Source organism: Poecilia latipinna, unplaced genomic scaffold, assembly GCF_001443285.1.
Source record: "Poecilia latipinna isolate Pla-1442-1.1 unplaced genomic scaffold, P_latipinna-1.0 Scaffold19, whole genome shotgun sequence".
Lineage (NCBI taxonomy): Eukaryota > Metazoa > Chordata > Actinopteri > Cyprinodontiformes > Poeciliidae > Poecilia > Poecilia latipinna.
The window spans coordinates 553319-572069 of NW_015112635.1; the positions used below are offsets into that span (position 1 = coordinate 553319).

At 39.3% G+C, this 18751-nt stretch overlaps 1 protein-coding gene across 2 annotated transcripts; it reads right to left on the reverse strand.

Moving 5' to 3' along the window:
* Window positions 1-682: 682 nt before the first annotated feature.
* On the reverse strand, window positions 683-18243 carry slc12a8 (solute carrier family 12 member 8). 2 transcript variants are annotated; one of them, XM_015035005.1, is made up of 14 exons: window positions 18125-18243; window positions 17311-17587; window positions 16694-16840; window positions 15234-15425; window positions 14917-15148; window positions 8746-8859; window positions 8486-8573; window positions 7030-7117; window positions 6014-6160; window positions 3188-3845; window positions 3015-3112; window positions 2792-2909; window positions 1812-1872; window positions 683-1201 (listed from the first exon to the last, which is right to left on the reverse strand). In XM_015035005.1, exons 1-14 carry the CDS (start codon window positions 18226-18228, stop codon window positions 1033-1035), a joined length of 2493 nt encoding a protein of 830 aa, XP_014890491.1. In that variant the 5' UTR covers window positions 18229-18243; the 3' UTR covers window positions 683-1032. The 2 variants fall into 2 exon arrangements, with proteins under 2 accessions (XP_014890491.1, XP_014890482.1); XM_015034996.1 differs by lacking the exon at window positions 18125-18243 and adding an exon at window positions 17985-18118.
* Window positions 18244-18751: the final 508 nt, after the last annotated feature.

The following is an 18751-nucleotide window of genomic DNA, read 5'->3' on the forward strand; positions in this document are numbered from 1 at the left end:
ACAAACGTAATGGTGACACATTTCTGACATTATATCAGGTCTTACTGGGTAAATGGTCAAAAACATAGGTGGCGTAAAAAGACTTCCAAATAACACTATCTTTTAAAGTATAAAAAACAGCAGTTATCTTATCTGACAACACTGAGCCAAAACATCCTGTGGTTTAAAGGTGTGCAAACTGACGTGTCGGGTACAGATGGCGCCTCAGCTGCAGCAACGCTATCGTCACAGCAATCTGGGACAACAAGCAGTCAAAAATCTCAAAACAACAGGAACCAAATATTTACTCTCAAGATGACATGCAATAAGGTATTATTGTGCTCACAGATCATCATGTGGCTGCTGTTGAGACTAAATATGACAGGAAGAAGGAAGAGGTGACATAATATACCTCTGCCAGCACTGCAGCTCAAGATCTACCTCAACCGCATCATGCAACCTGAGCAAACAAGTGGAATATCGTCATAAAGCATACATGTTCATGTGTGTGTGTTCATAATATGTAAGCAGAAGCTTGTGGTTGGTATTTGTATTTTGTCTAAACTTTACAAAATAATCCATGTGCCCTAAGATATTTTTGTTTCAAACTTGATTTTTCTGAAGAAGCAGGTTGAATATAATACGATTTTTGTGCTCTTTCAGTGAAAAAACATGGCTTTTCAAAATAAAATGCATCTTGCTGTGAATGATCTGAATATGAGTGTAAATCATACACATTTATTGTAACGTCACAAAACATTATGTTGGGCATATCAAACAACACAATTTTGAACAAAAATAAATGTCTATGTAAACTTAATTTGAAAACAAATGAATAAATGTGACTTTGAGCACCTAGATATATATTTACTCCTTCACCTTTTGTGCAATTCTAAGAAAAGCTGAGCTGTTCTTTCAACACTAATCAAAAATGACCTGAGGCACTTAAAGTCTTTGCTACATAGGAAACATGCAAAATGCAGCAGCACGAGGCACACTTTGTGGATTGAGGTTTTCAGTCATGACATAGAACTAAGTCAGAGTTCAAGTGTGTCACTGGTACGGTGGTTGCACCATTGTGTCGGCTTGGATGAACCGAGATTGGTGAAAGCGGTGGCGAGAGGAAAAGTCAGTATTGTCCTCAGTCAGTTGCTTGGTTTGGAGGCCGATTCCGGAGAGAGACGGCGTCACCACCATCTCATCCCGGGGAGATCCTCTCTTCCTGGAAGATAGGAAAGTGAGAATTTAAAACTTGAAAATGTTTTGAAGAAAGGAATAACTAAATTCACTGACATCTTAAGTGTGAATTAACATTCTCTGAAATACTGCTCCCTCTTACACTCTCTGTACAGATGTTTAAAATGCCACAAAATAAGCTGTTATTTAGAGACACGCTAAGCCCGAGACCTCAGTCTTTGCTGTGGTCCTCCTACAGTGAGGTTTTGAGATTTTTACCATCCTTCTCCCTGAGGGAGCTGGAAAATAAACTTGGGTCTCTTGTCAACCCTTGTTTGTCACAGCTCCGGTAGTTTTAACATTTTTTAATTAATGCTCTGACTGTAAATATGGGTAACTTTAAATAGTAGTTTGTGGTTACTTCTTTCAGTCCGTTAGGCAGCAATGAGCTGCCCTCTCATTGCAACAAAGAAGTCAGTTCTGGACATCCCTCTTCACCTATCTGGATACTTTGAACTCACTCCCAGATATTCTTCTCCCCATCTGTTTTGACCTCCTAAATTTTGTCCTTCCATGAGAGTTCCCCTCTATCTCTTTTTCTTCAAATAATCATTTGAAATAAACATTTGAAAGTCAACAGTAAAACCACACAATACCTGCATAGGTTGCCAAGAATTGACTTCAGCCACCTGAAAAAGCTGAACTGAGCTGCAATACCTGCAAATAAATCAAAGTAGGAATGGTTCAACTTTGCCTTGAGGGAAATAACTTTTTGGACCTCAGTTATAAGATTTTACTGAACTTCAAAGTGTTTCAGAAAATCTGCTCCGAGACGAGCAGATTTTTCATCATCCACCTGTGAGACAAATCTTGACACCGGAGCTTGAAAATGTGTGGAGTCAGTTAGCCAACACGTGTTGCACTGCACAGATACAGCTTTTGGAGAAATCCTAAGCCACAACAGCTGCAAAGCTGCTGTAGGGAGAGACTGCAAGGGAAGCCTAAAAACAGAGGCTGTTACTATAGATAAATATTAACTGAACATGGAGGAGCCATTTTAAATGCATCCAGTTTTCCCTCAAGTTAAGTATATGAGATTTGAACATTACAAAATGTTTTAATTTTAAGCAACATATCAATAACTGACCTTTTTATACTCATAAGTAAAATATACACATTAAAGGAAACAAAAGGACTCATTTGAAATCCCAATGGCTAAATCTGTCGACACCCTTAGTGAAAAACATTTTAAAAACAATTAACTTTAATTGCGATATCATAATTTCTGATTTTAGGCAAGTCTAAATGATGTACATTTGTTTGATATGGAAAAAAGAATCATATGGTTAAAAAATATCTTTCTGTATTCTTTGACTTAAATGTAATCAAGACATATTATTTTAATTTATACAGAGTTTATAGGAACTTCTAAAATATGACCTTCAGTTTCCCCGTTCAACGAAAAAGTGCTCTCAAATTAAAGACTGAAGTCTCGATAGATTTCTATACAAGATTACCACTGAAATAAAAATATTAATTTTGTTCAGGCTGGTTCCATGTCTTAACCAGTCATGCCACATACATACAGACTAGCGTCACAAAGTCACACACAGATAAATGAGCTTACAGACATTACCTGTAGGTAAACCAGGACTTGTTTTCCCAATGTAGAAGAAGAGCAGCAATGCAACCAGGATGTTGGCTAAAGCATAAGCCCACTGAATGATAAACATTATCAATATGGAACTCATTGCCTGCAAAAGAAAATGTTCAGATTAATCATTAATTGTAAAGTCATTTGAAAACAGATTATGAGAACAGGAAAACTGTAATTAGCTGCATGTGTTGATGTGTTTTACCCCAATGAGGGCAATCCAGTGGTTACATAACTTTGTGTAGAAGGCATCGCGCATGGGTTGAATTTCAAAGTGTTGCTGCTCTGGTTTTTCTTCATTACCTGAAAGATTAAAGGTCAGTACAAACAGGACAAGGTCACTTCTGTGTTAACACTTGGTCTCAGTGAATTACGCACCTGCATTGTAAAGATGAGTCTCTGCAGGTGAATCTTGCTGTGCGTCACCTGTCCTAGTGTGATATTTGATTTCAGGTTGATCTCCAGCCCTGAACTCCTCATCTCCACTTTGCCCTTTGTTCCCCTCCTCGAGTGGAGCTGAGCTCTGCTCCCCTCCGTTTTCATTTGAGAACATGTTGCTGTTCAGATCCAGACCAAAGCTGTGCATCAGTCTCTGCTTGGTGGCAGCCTTCCTACTCTGAGATCCGCTGCACAGATCCTTCCTCGGAGTCATCTTCTCTGGTTCAGGATCAAGTTTGGAGACAGGTGGGAATATCTGGTCCATATCCCTATTGAACTCCAACAGAGTCCCTTTTCCCTGCGGACTTTCGCCTCCGCTCCCATAGTTGGGGGGAGGGGATTCAATCAGAGGCCTGGAGCTTTGCTTGGTCGACCTGTGCCTGCTTCTGCTTCCTGAAATGATCTGTCTCTTCTGTTTCGATTGAAGCTGGAAGGTCATGGCCACACAAAAGTAGGAGTAGTCAACGAAGCTGTAGGTGAGCATGAAGTTGATGGTGACAATTGGTGCCAGCACATTGACCCGACCAATGAAAATGAATGCCAAGGTCAGCATGCTGGTTAGACAAATGGCCGCCACGGGGGTCCGGTTTGGGCCTTTCTGCCAACAGGACAAAAATTACACAGCATGGTTAGCAATGCTATACTCGACACCCAATCATTCCAAAATCTAGATTGGGTTACGTGGGTGTGTAAGTAGTAGTTTTAATAAAGTTACTGCTTAATTTTTCTACCCTGGACTATAGAACTTGGAGAATGAAACAGATTCTCTTATGAGCTGGTTAGCAAAAAACAAAGCAAACTAAAGGTGAACAAGCCAACTGATACAGACACACAAGCATTTCAGTATACATCAAGTGGCATCTGAAGATACTTGCTTTCTATCATTTTAATGTCAATAGCCATACATTTTTTGTTGCCGTTTTTATATATCTGGGTTTTAAGTTGAAGAAAACAAGTCTACAATGTTTAAGATTTTGTGACCCATTCTTGATTTTCTAAAGCAAGAAAAGGTGACATTTATTAATGCAAAACAAGTAATGACTAAAAGAAAATTGATAAAGGCAATACAAGTTTACTTCTCATGGAATGTGGCTTCAATACGACATGAATTTATACATAATGACATTCTTTTTATGTTTTAGGTTTTAAATAACAATCCTCTGATGGGTTATTTTTTTCCTCCTTTCAAGCTTATAATGGCAAATTTATAACTGAATTAAAACTTCATAGTTACAATCAATTATTGTTGACTCTATGCACTTTTGCTAAAGAAGCAATACATGGCTTTAATCTCAAATTACTTGGTTTTGCCTTTTTCCTTGGCCAACATGACAGCTTTGTAATCGAAGTGAAGCCTCCATTTTGTAGCAACAGTTCCATTAATATGCCCCAAATACATTTAAATAAACATAAAAATAACCAATTTATTGATGGCTATCTAAATATAGGTCTTACTTCCACTTTAACTTTCAAAGAAAATGCCACAGAGCTGCCTCCTTCTGCAGGTCTCAATCTGTCACCAATCTGTCACCAAACGGCAACCTCTTCAACTTCGTCTTGTTGCACAGTTACAGGAGGACTGCTATGCGCCTGGCGGGCCTCCAGAGCACACAGCAGAGCAGGGCCCTGCCCGTCGCCCTTCCTGCGTTTGTTCTGAGGCTTTGATTTGGGCCAAGATGTCTCAGGCCTAATTCCAGCCTGCTGAGAGAGGTCGAGCATTGATGCCATACAGGGAAGCCTGGGGTCAAAGAGGTCACGTCGTCAACGTGACTGTCCACCAAATGTGCAGCAGCAGCATGTTGTAACGCTGCTCTGCTGAGGTCAGTTCACTCACTTCTACTGTATGGAGCCCAAACTATAATTAGGCAGCTCAGAAACAGTTTCCTGCCGAGTCTGAGCACCACACCCCCTATGCATGCAGGCTACACACTTAACGGGTTACAATATGCCATTCGCTGCAGGTGACACAGTCAATCTGCATGTTGACAGATTCATTTCAATATATGTGAAGCTGCAATGATATTAACTTCCTGCACACGACTTGAACTTTAGTGATTTCATGCTTTTATTTATTCAGTAGACGACTACAACTAGAAATCAACCCATCATAGCCATTTTAATTGTCACCGTCTCTGTATAGTTCATTTTCGCAATGGCCCGCTACCTTCCAAGTTGAGTTCACAGTTCTTAATGAATTTTGCAACGAAGTTCATAATTTACTTCCAGTCGGGGTGAAGGCAATGTGTACATGAACACTCTGAGAAGTAATAAGAAATTTTGGGCTTTTTGGTGTTAAATAAATAAGCTATGGCTACATGTTGAAATTTGAGATCTTGGAAATGGATCTACTTTCCTTTAAATCCTTACTTTCTGTGGCAGAATGACTGCACAATGCATCTTTCTTTAACAAAGAAAACAAGATTCGGCACCGTTTCTTGTTTATCATGAGATATACTGAAAGGGTGCTTGTCTTCAGACTGAACTGGAGCTTTAATCAAGATGAAAATTAGTTTTGGAGAACTGAAGAAGCATGTTGAATGAGAGGCGAGACATCCTAACAGAATGAGCCCATGTGTGTGTGTGTGTGTGTGTGTGTGTTTTTTTTGTTTTTTTTTTACCTTTGGATAAACCTTAAATCTTTTACATACACTTAAACATGAATTGTAGACTGAAGTAAAAGCTCCAAAAGCACACAGCGATAATAAAATAATCTCAGGCTTTGTCATGCTGATTGAAGGTCATTCCCTCAACCTTCTAACCACCCACCCCTCTTGCTAGGAAGGTCAGCGAGGGGATGACCCTCTCTTCGGCGATGCACTGGAGGATCCTGGGTGCTCCATACAAGCCACCCATGCAGGAAGCCAGGGAGGAGATGTAAAGTCCCAGCAGAAAGAGGAAACCCACCAAGGAGACCTGGAGGAAGACGGAAAACAAACACAGGGTGAAAAGGATGAGGTGGGGTTGAGATCTCATGAAAGCTACGCCCAAGTCAGTTCCGCTGCAGTCGGCCCTTTGCAAAAACAATGAGCAGTAATCACTGATGGAGAAGTCAAGGACTTCTGCGCTTGATTCAAGTAAAATATATATTTTTTCCAACTGAGAAGTTTACATATGTGTTCCCAGACAGTCATATTTTAAAATAAAAATGTTCACATGCTGTCATGCACAAAATTCTATGTATTTTCTGGGGATTTTGAGTGACAGACCACCACAAAATACCACTGGACAGTAAAAATGTGAGGAAAATGATTAATGGTTTTGAAACGGCTTCACCAATAACAATATACAAAGTGTGATGTGAATTTATATAACCTCCCTGAATCAATGATTTGTCGACCAAACTACTGCTGCAGATTTAGCTGCAAGTTATTTGTGAGCCTTCAAGGAGCAGAGGCTGAACAGTTTTATTTACACTGAGAATAAATTACACAAATGGAATGAAATTCAGAGAATGCTGTGCTAGTTTGTGAGTTAGCTGGGTGTCACAACTTCCATGGGTTCTTTGACGCCTCCAGTTGAGAGATACCAGTCAAAAACAAACAAACTAAAAAAAAAAAAATCACCGGCAATACAGAAAATGGTCAAATATGAATATTTTCCCCAACATAGAATTGGAATAAGTTTTTCAAAAAACTCCAAGCATTTCTAAAGTACACACCGGAGGAGGCTGAACCAACCACAGCATATCAACAAAGTGAGCCATGGTGGGAAACCCCCTAACCATGAATCCTCAGCTGGTAGGCCTGTGTTACATGGCTGGATGGAAACAGAGAGGAGTTTACCTTCTCTGCTATCAAGAAGTCATAGCGGAGAGCTTCTCTGGTGCAAATGGCCCCCAGGAGGAAGACAAAGACCAGATACAGGAACCACCTGCAGGTCACAGACAGTACACCACACCAAATTATAAACAACAGCTCCTCTCCCTATTAATACAAAAAGTCAGACAGAATAATGTCACTATATATCTGATAGGTTCGTGCCAGGAATGTAGGTTTGCTTGTTCTCTCCACTGAAACAGGAAAGATTTGACCTTTCACAAAAACACCACAGCAGGCAGGGAAAGTAACATCTGTGGTTTCGTAAATTTCCCTTGAGGACAACAATTGCCATCATCCTGTTAGATGTGCAAGCATGTCTTTATAAATTAGAACATCATTGAAAAACACATTTATTTTATTAATTCAACTTAAGATGTGCCTCTCACAGCTTCATTACACACACACAATCATTTTCAAGTATTAGTTTCAGTTCATTTTGGATGTAGTAACAAGGTAGAATATTCCTGAGGAGCTAAGGAAGCCCAGGATGCTTTAATATGGACCTTCAGATAATCTAAAAATTTTCTCACCCTCCTCTAGATAACACTATATGGATTCTCTGTGGAGTTTGGCTCAGGCAGGTTTACTGGCTAATCAAGCAAAGTGAGACCACCATTATTGGACAAGCAGATACTGGTACTTATAATCAATCAATCAATCAAATTTTATTTGTATAGCACATTTCAGCAGCAAGGCATTTCAAAGTGCTTTACATAATTAAAATAAAAAGAGCGTGTGACATTGAATAATAACAGCTTATAACAGTGGTGGGAGGTATTGGGTCCTGCTGGAAAAGTGAAATCGTCATCACCACGACGATTTCCCTAAGACTGTCAGCATAGGGAAGCATGAAGCACAAACATTTCCTGGTAGACGGCTGCTCTGACCTTTCACCTGATAAAGCACAGCGGACCAACACCAGCAGATGAGACGGCTGCCCAGAACATCACTGTTTTTGAAGCTTCACACAACATTTCAATCAATTTGAATTCCACTCTTCCGCCAGGTTCTGACAGGCTTTACAAAATAAATGCAAAATCTACTTTCTTCTGAAATTAGGACTTTGTCTGTGGTCCAGAAATTATTTTACACAAACAACTCATCAGCTGAAGTTCATGGCTTGGAGGTTTTAGCTGCGTGGCATCTCTTAAAACACAAAACGTAGCCAAGTCAAAACATTTCTGCATTAAAACATTTGCTCATCTCATGTAATTTTGGATTCCCATAAGCTTTAAATCCCAATCATCAAAATGAACACAAACACCTGAAATATATCACTCTGTGTGTCATCAACATGAACTATATCATGTTTAAACGATATTCTAACTTGTGTGGATTCACCTGGACAGCTAAAGTATAAATCTACTGTGTTTTTGTGTGTCTTATTTTTTCGGGAGGGTGAACTCAGCTGCTGCCGTACGAAGTAAAAACAGCTGCTAGGGTTCCCACGGGGATGTTGTGCTCTGGCCGCTGCAGGTCTGAACTCATGTTGAATCCTGCCATGACCCCTAAGCATGAACACACACAAACGGTCACCAAAAAAAACATGCAAAATGTTAGAGTCATGGAGTGTGTAGCTAAAAAAAACAAACAAAGGGGGAGTGGAGTTGTTGACATACTTTGTGTGATTAATGAATCTTGTTATCTAACGGGAGGCAGGAAGGGTGGGAGAGCACGCACCTGTAGCAGCAGGGAAGAAGACCCCAAATACTGTGAAGAAGTTTTCTCCTGGGCTATAATCTGGTATGATGTTACTACTGAGAAGCTTGGCTGAGTAACCCACGAAGCCATGCTCTGAAAGAAATAAAATATGCTTGAAAGCATTCCCTGGTTTTCAAAAAAAAAAAAAAAAAGTTTTTCAAATGTATTTTTTAAGCCCGAGAACCATGTGCATACTTCATCAGGATAAAAAAAAAATGTATCTCGAGTGGTGGGAGGAGAACAATAATGAGTTTGAGGTGTCTCAAGATTGAAGTCCAATAGAGAGTCTGTGGGTTATGCTGCAAAAATATGTCAGATTTCATAGAGGCCCACCCTGCAGCTTACAGGACTCAAAGGATCTGCTGCTTACAGATTGGTGCCAGATATCACAGCACATCTTCAGGGGTCTAGTGAACCCCAGTGGAAAGGCTGTTTTGGTTACAGACAAGAGGGCGCAAATATACAAACACATTTTAGTCACATTTCCCCCAAAGCCTAACCTATTAGTTTGGAAGTCAGTTTGGGAATAAATGAGTAACCAAGACCCAAAGGAAGATCTGAAAAGACTGCAAAAATGTTTCTCAGATCTGGCCTATAATGAAACGTATGCTTTTTGGAAATCAATTTCAAGTGCTCCAGACTTTCATATTCCACAACAGAGTCTTTAAAGTATTTTTATGTGTTTTTTTATTTCTACAATGTGCCCTTAGAAATCATGCTCATTAACAAAATTTTGAATATATCGACTTATGCAACATTATAAATGATTTATCTGGGGGACCAAAACTACCCAACCAAACCTGTGTCAAAAAATGAATCCCCAAACATGTTAAAGAATATCTGTGACGACTACGCACATTTATTTATTTTTTCAAAAGTCTGAGTTTAGTCACACTAGTAAAAACAAGGCTTGACTAAATCATCCCACTTTGACTGAATTAAAATCATTCTACAAAGAAGAGTGGGCCAAAGTTTCCCCACAGCTTTATATGAAACCTATTACCAATTATTGCCAATGCTTGATGCCAATTAATAGGTTTAGGGTCAATTTGTTTTCCACATAGGGTCGGATGGGTTTGGACAGCCTTTTTACCTTAAAACAACAAATTATTTAAAACGTGCTTACTAAGATTATCTTTGAAATATTGAAAAGGTGACAAAAAGACTAAGACATATTTAGGAAAGCCAACTCCTTCACAAAATGGTAAATTGATGAGGAAAAGTGTTTAACTTGGGAAATGTATGCATCTCATGTTACGTATCCTAAGTTAGGATTAGGACTAAAATAGACAAACCATACTTGCTGCTCTATTTACTTTCCTTCATTAAACAAATACAGTATATGTAAACATATAATCGTTACCATCTCTTTGATGAATATCGTATTCAATGTTGCAAAAAGAAAGGTTCATCATATCGAATAGATGACTTCAAAGATTTTGCTTTGCAACTGCACAGTCTGCATAGTTCCATAAAACACAGACACCATTTGGTCTAATGTGAGTGAATGGATCAGGAGTGGTCAAACCAAATGGCAACAGCAGGTAGTGCAGCCCTTTCCAGGCAGAGTGGGTCAGTTCAGTCTGGACTGGTCTGTCAAAGGAGTGACTGAAGGTCATTCTGCGCTGGTGGGGGCCCGCTAAAAACCCCACAGCCTGGAGAACCTGCCTGCATTACAACACCGGACATTTCCCCCCCCCTTTGGTTATATTGCGATGGGAAAGAATGTGTTCTCTCAGATTAATGACATGTTTATCCTAAAGGAAGTCGCCACCCTTTTCAGAAGCTTAGCAGCTTCCAAGTTTTGGAAAAAGAATAAAAGTTAGCGAGAGAGGGAGTGGGCGTGCTTTTTTCTCCTTTTTTCTTTAGGAAATACCTTTGTTTTAGGGACTCGTGATCCCGATGAGATGTATTTAAACTCTTGCTCACTCTGTGCCCCACTGAGATCACCATGTCTAAACAGTCAGGACCTAACAAATCCACTGTGTCTGTGTCCACAACAATAGCTCCCCACCCATATTACAACATCCTACCGCAACATCCAAGAGAGTCTGACGGCGCCTGCTCTGACTACTGAACTCTGTTTGAAAGGGTGTTCACATGTTCAAATTCTATCACCTAAAACTTGGAAAGCTCATGCACAGTGCCAGGCGAGGTGTCTGTTGGAAAACTTGCTCTGTTTTATTTAACTTTAAAGGATATCGTAGGAAAATTAAGAATCGCAACAGCTTGCAGAAAATGACAACTCAAAATTCAGAGACTTGGGCAATTAAAATGTTACTTCAAATCAATAAAAAAAAGGATATTTAAGACAGAAATGTCAGTCTTCCGAAAAGTGTGTCCATTTCCAAGCATTCAATACTAGGTTGGGCTTCCTTTGGCAGGAACTGCAGCATCAAAGAAGGTCAATCAAGCTATGACATCACGACTTTCTAATATTTATCCTTTCCAAATGTTAAAATTTTCTTCAAGACTTAATTTAGGGTTTTTATTGTCCATCATTCATGATCATCAAAATTGCAAGAAAGGAAAGCTTGATATCTTTCACTTCATCTGTTACAAATCACTTTCTGAAAAAAGGAACAGATACTTTTTCACAATATTGATTTTTTTTTAGATAAACCTGAGTTTTATACTGCCTAGAAAAAAACTTGACATAGATAACAGATGGGTAAAGAGAGACAGCGCCTTTGTTTTTTTATATTTTAAGTTATCAGCCATATTTTGATGTCAAATCTGATAAGAAAGTTCCACTTTTTCTGTAACAAGCATATGTGTGGGGTTCTTCACCGAGCGCAGCATTCCTCTGATGCACACTGGAATGCGTAGTCGGATTACATGAGCATCCGAGGCCTCTCCCTCTGCTGAACTGACCTCCTACTCTCCCACCCCAACAAGTATGGACTGCGCTGAGCACACAGTAGGCTGTGATTTTACCAAGGTGGAGCAGATCCCAGAGGGGCGACTGAAAACTATATATTACAGTTTGGACCACAAAACAATAATGGGGGGGGGGAAAAAATAAATAAATGTGGCGGTCCCTGGAGTGAGAAGAACCTTTAGATCTCTGTGCTGTCCATCTCCGTTTCTCATCTTCCAAAAATGTGGGTGAGTCTGGTTAACACCCTAAACCCCAGACCCAAGGAGCCCATTACGGCTTCCTGCTCTGTAGGGAGAAAAGGCTTCAACTGGGACAGGGTGAGGCGTGCTGAGCTGTAATTCATCTCTGGATCACAGTCAGAGGAGTTTGTGGTTGAGAAGATTGGTCACAGAGACAATACACTGGCAGCTTTATTGACTAAATTCTAGTAATTTACTGCACTTGAAGAGGGAAATGGATTCCCCCACAATCTTGTGTATGACAAAATAATTATAAGCCCACACAGTTCAGAGAGGTTGGATGTTCAATTCCACCTGTTTGGTCCGACTTTGCAAATGACAAAGTATTGATGCAGTGTAATAAACAACAGCATTAAATTTGGTTTCTATCAGATAGTGAAAATATAAAGAGTCAAACATTTTCCTAGCTTGAAAAATACATTCAATCAATACTCTAGATCCAACTGAGACAGCCAACAGTTTAGTATTTGTTCCTATTTAGCACATCTTTGTAAAGGAAAAGAAAACGTATTAATGGTTTTAAACTCCCTTGCCAATAAATCACTAAAATTAAAGAATGTGGCATGTTTTTCTTTTAAGCCTCCTTCCAATACAACTAAATTCCCTGAGAAGTAAACCAGTTAATACATAGAACCAAACCTGACATGCCACCTTGACCAAATTATGACCACTGGGGAAACTAGGCGGTGGCAGCAATATGACAGGATAACTGTGCAGACGTGATGACAAAAACTGCAAAAAAAAAAAAAACAAACAAAAAAAACTGAGCAAAGATTCACACAGTATGGCAAGTCAAGAACAGCAGTGCTTGAAGCAGGGACAATCTGAAGGAACAATTAAGAGGCTGCAAAAGACTTGAATCCTTAAATATGCAACCAGAGTTACAGTGAAATGGTTAGATCCAAGCATACTGATGTGTGAGAGAATGCTGTTGTCGGAGCCCTGATCTAAGTCCAACATTGTAACTGTAGCAAGAATTAAACTTTGTTAAACATAGACACTCGTGAGTTACTCTAACTGAGCTGAGCAATTTGCAAAGAGCTTCAGAGAAATAGTTCAGGTTCAAAATGTGCGACGCTAGAATAGATATCCCAAAAGATCCGTCCCATTTATCTGCAATAAATGGCATCAAATACGAAATGCATGTCACAGTTTTTATTTTTTGTTGTTGTTACTAAAAACATTTTAGAAACCATGTTTTATTCTATTTCCACTTCACAATTATGTGCTTCTTTGTGTTGGTCTGTAATTTATTCTGCCCATAAAATAGTGAAGTGTGGCAAAATGCTTAAGGGGTTGGAATACTTTTGCAAACCACCAAGTTCTTTATATCATGTCAGAAGCTGAAAATACTGAGAAGCTACATTTAGTTTAATTTAATTAAAATGTGAAATATTTGCTTAGCACAACATTTGGTTTGCATAACCTGTCTCCTGTTATAGTGGCAGCCTATGAAGTTTTTTTTTTTTTTTTCCCTGTAACTGCCTTAACGGGAGAACTTGCCAAGCGGACATGTTATCAAACCATGACCACATCATTTCGCCGGTGGCTCCCACTTCCTCTAGGATGTGCTCCAGCGTTCACTGAGTTTAAACTAATCTGGGCCGTTTCACTTTGTTAGGGGACCTGTTGGTCCTCTGCCAATAATGAAATCATCATCACTGCACACCAAAGCAGCATTTTTAATTGGAACAACCTGGAGTAGGAGTAGTGGCTGGTTCTCCCACGGTTCTTCACAGCTGCAATGTGGTCTCTGCTAATCGTGTTATAAAACAAACGAAAGGGTCAAGAGGTCACCAATAGCAGACTTAGGTTTAATGGGATAATAAAAAGGAGTTTTGCACGGACTGACATCTACTGACTATGTAGTGTCATAAATTCATGTTTAGGTGGGAGGGGGAGTGTTCTTCAGTTACTGTTTTGAATTTTGGAGCAGTTTTCTCTTCCCACTGCAAAGGAAGTTGATAACCACTGAGAACAGGAAATGTAGGGTAGGACTTCCTGCAGGCCAACAAAAGGAAACAATCTAGTCAACCAAAGAAAACTCCTAACATCAGAGTCTCAACATAACTAAAAAAATAAAGAAATAAAATAAGACAACTTTACATTGATCTTGACAGAAGCGGGACAAGAGTTTATAAATAAATTTAAAAAAAATTTCAATGGGACATGATCAACTGCAAAAAATAACATTGGAGCACCACCTACTGGCCTGAAAACGCCATAAAATCAAGACTTGCATTGCAAAACTGAATGAAAATGAAACAAATGTTTCTATCAATTGGGGGGTGTTCTCCTACAAGGTAAATAATAAAAATAAAAAAACTAACTAACTTAATTTAAGCTAACTTAAATTAGTTGAAGTTTTAACAACCACTAACAATTCACCAGATTGATGTCTACGATTGATGACATCTATTTAATTGAATGCGTCTGTTCCTACAGCGTGTAAAATTTTAAAAGCCGAATGAGATTGAAATTTGTTTAATCTAGAAAATGTTCTGAAAAACGGCACATTTCACAGAAAGTGTTTTTTGGCTTTGTATTCTGTTTGTTTTATATATTTACAGCCATTAACGTGGATGAGTTGATTCTCATCAGTTACTTCAATCACATAATAAAAGAAACAAGCAGAAAGTCAAAGATATTACAGAGAAACTCAAAGAAATTCATGTTTGTAAAGTGAGATGGAAAGAATAAATGCTTTTTTTATTTTACTTATATGCAAAAAGAAGCAAAATCACAGAATGGATTCTGACAAGAGATTCTGAGTTGCTTCACAACTGGACTAGGAATAAACCCTTCAAACACATAAATGTGCTTAGGTCTAATGAATTTCATCGCATCTCTCGCTGAATGTTTAGTAATCATTCTGCTGGAAGATGAACCTTTAGGACTTTTGCCATCATAGTTAAGTATTTCCTCCAGGATTTTCCTGCATTTTTGCATCCCTTCTGGCCAGCTGCCCTTTCATTTTAAAAAGAAGCACTTTTTTTTTTTTTTTTAACAGTCACAACCACTGAGCCGTACCTGGATCGAGGTGTGTGTAGGTGCCAATAACAAAGTCCAGAGTGGAGACTGCCAACACAGCCAGCAGCAGCAGCTGCAGTCTGACGATCCACTTCACACCTGCCAGGTTGATCCCTAGCAACGCTAGGAGGACAGCTGCCGACATGCAGCGCACCACCCACTGACTCTGCAGACCCAGAAGTTCTGCCACGGACTCGGAGAAGCCCGTGAGGTACATGGCGCCGGCGACACACTGCGGAGAAGAAAGGCGGCGGGAGAGCAGTCACCCTGAAGAATCTTCGAGTTGCATTAAAGGAGGGAGTGCAGTTTGAACTCACCTGTCCAAAGACGTAGAGGAGGCCAACTGTACCCCCGATTCGGCCTCCCAACACGTTGGAGATCATGGAGTAGACTCCTCCGCTCCCAACCCCACAGTGCTCGCCCACTCCGATCCCTGACATTACTGTCACTAAGGCAACCAAAACCACCACGGAGACGAGGAGCAACCCCAGCAGCACGCCAGTGTTACCCTGATGATGTAGTTAGACATTACAACATACTGTATAGCACGCATGTCATTTTGAACTAAATGACATGCACGTTGAAAATGTTATATTCAATGTTTTTTTTTTTTTTTCCTTTCAATTTTCAACATTGTTTGCAAAGTTACATCGAATTTAGCAATAATTGATTGTCTGCAAATTGCATGTTGGAATTTGTCAGCAGAAATGCAACTGGCATTAGAATGAAAGAAAAAGTCCATTCAGTATTTCTCTATTCCTTAGCTAGATATTATATCTCTGCAGCTCTTATAGAAAAACTGCAAGCAGGACATGGTGAGCAGGTGTTGAGCCGTCAGTCATGCTTAGCAACAAAGTTTCCCCTTTACACATAAACATCTGTATCATTTCTGTCTGATAAGATGCATGTCATTCTCAATGAGAAACATCGTCTTCTGGCTCGAAAACTACATCTGAGCTGTCAGACAAGATCAACAAGCATGTAAGTGTCTTTGCGGCTGCATCTAATCGCCAAATAAATGCAAACAGTAATATTTGCATTGTCAACTGTAACATCTCTTGGCAAGTGGCAAATATTGTTACAAAACACTTCCTTGCCAGCCAGCTGCTTTTAAACATGCTGAGATAGTTTAATCAAAATATTCATAGAAGGCAGTCAACGTATAGGACACACACAGTCCTATATGTTGACTGCCTTCTATGTTTAAGGACTTGTAAAGGATTGTTTTGTAATCAGCATTAGTTTACGCTGATTTAAAACTCATGATGTAGTGATTTTTTAAAAAGGTGTTTCATTCATTTCTGTTAAAATGTTCACTCAAGGTCCTAATAAATCTAGTTGAACACAACATTCTCTTGCTTGGAGTGTTTTGTTGGTCTAAAGGTGTTGTCTATCTCTGGATATACTCAGGAATACTTCTCTTCATTAGTACCCATTTTTTGTGATGTACCCCAAAGGTCTATTTTTGGTCCTACTCTGTTGGAAAAGTGGGTATGATGTAAAATTCACTTTTTTGAGCCTTATATCATGATATAATGCTGTTCCCTCATCAAAACCAGACCTGGACAAACGCAGGGATGCTTTCGTCACCTCAAGGTTGGATTACTGTAATTCCCTTTACTTTGGCCTTGAACAATTGCAATTCTTCTTCAGACGACTGACGCCATTTTTCTTGCTTTCAACTACCTTACAATTCCCTTCGGTCAACATTGTTTTTTTAAAACTGCTGTAGAAATACGGGTTTCATCTTGATATGCTGCAGCCGTTGCACACTTACCACCAGGTATCCGGTGCGCAGAAACAGAACTACCCCAAAGATATTGATCATGCAGGTGGTGAAAACGCCATCCCAAGTCCCAAAAAGCACCGGCTCCCACACAAACAGCTTGATCCTCCACCACGGCTGGCTAGGCTGGTGGAAACGCTGCACATTGAAGACAGTTAAGTTTTGACGGTTTGGAGATGTCTATCTCCCAAAGCATTTGATTTGAAAACTGACCCCCTCTTCTGGTTTTCAGATTTTAACTGAAATCCATCCGTGAAACTACAAACAGCAAACTTTACTGTAATGCCTAGCAAAACTTTAACACCACTTGAACTTGTTCACAATTTTGAATGTTAAAACAACAAAACTTCAATGCATCTTGTTCTGATCTCTGTGACAGACCAACACAAAACTGTAGCGACAAAGTACATCGTTTTCAAATTTTATTTTGTAAAAAAGGTATGGCATGGATTTGTAGCCAGTATGACTGCTAACCTATTGAGAAGAGGCTGTAGGTAGACAGGTTTGCCAACGAAAGCAGTCAAGAAGCCCATAATAACTATATCATGAAGTTCAATGGGTATTCTTGTTCTTAAAATATTGAGCTGATAAAAAAAAATATATAATACCTGTGCGTCTTCATGAAACAGATCGTGAACATGTGTGTTTGTGTTAGTGTCAGCAGATCCCTCCTTCAGCAGCTTGGTCCCATCGCCCTCCGGGCCCCAGGTGTGCACATGCCAACGCACTGGCAGGGTCTCCATTGCCACCTGAAAAGCTCCTTGACTGACATGAAACGTAGGCCTTGTGTTTTTCGCTTGTTTTCTTGTCTCATCCAAACATATGCATATCTGAAGCCAGTCTGCGTGGAAGCTGACAGGAGGCAACCGGCACCGCCGCCTTTCCCTGTAAAACAGCAACAGGTGCAGCAGGAGGTCACCCGGATACAGCTGGGTGTGCTCTGACGCCGCGGCGCCAACATTCGACAGTCACGGTTTTTACCTGAAACTCAGCGAAGACCAACAGTTTTTTTTTTTTTTTTTTTTTACAGTAGTTTCGCCTTCCGAAAATTTACTGAGCTTTAAATTGAAGCTTTAACATTATGATACAGGTAAAAATGACAACGTTCCCACAAAAGCTTACATTTCAAATAATTGCATAAGCAACGACAAATGCGAAAAGTAAAACCCTAATCGGGTTCGTATTTGTTTAGCTTGAGTGTTAGACGTAAACTTTAACCTAATTTTGTAGGTTTTTTTATATATATATATAAATTCCTCATTGTGTTCAATATAGCTATTACCTTTCACATTTCCATTCGTTTACTCGGAAAAAAAAAAAAGGGAAAAGATCCAAATTAAAATCCTGAACGATAAATCCAGCCAGCAGAGTGGGGACGTGTGAAAACGTCAGCAGGTGAACTATCTTCATGCCTCTGCTTACCTTTCCAGGGTGTGTTGGAAGCTTCTAGGATCCTGTGTTAGTCTTGGCAAGAAGCCCAGATGTACAAGGTTGATTAATGATTGAAGCTCGAAAAACCCAAACATTTCAATTTTTTTTAAAGGTGTTTGTCGTGTATTCTCAAAGAAATGTGTGACAGCAAAATTAAGCTTGGATTTATAAATGTGCTAAATACATTTCTTAAAAAGCAAACTATTTGGCGACTGAGAATGCATTATTCTCACATGTAGCTCAAAGGTTTGCATGCAGCCATAGAATAAAAATAAGACATCAGCATCAGTCCAATTTTATATATACATATAAAAAAAGGTGTTTACTTACTTTCATATACTTAAATATTTTTGTATCAGTTGCTTTATGTGATGTCAACTTTTTTGTAGGTTATTCAAGTTAAACATTAAACAACTAAAGAGCAAAACAAAATACTGTTCTCATTTATTTCAGCTGATATCTAAAGTGACTTCACAGAGAAGTAATTTTTGTATGTGGCATAAATTAAGCCAGCAACCAAATCTTAAATTAAATACAATTTTTTACCCACCAGAGAGGGATTCTAAAGTTAAGAATGAGACAACCTAGCCTGCAAGCAGTTTTTATTGTCCGTAAGTC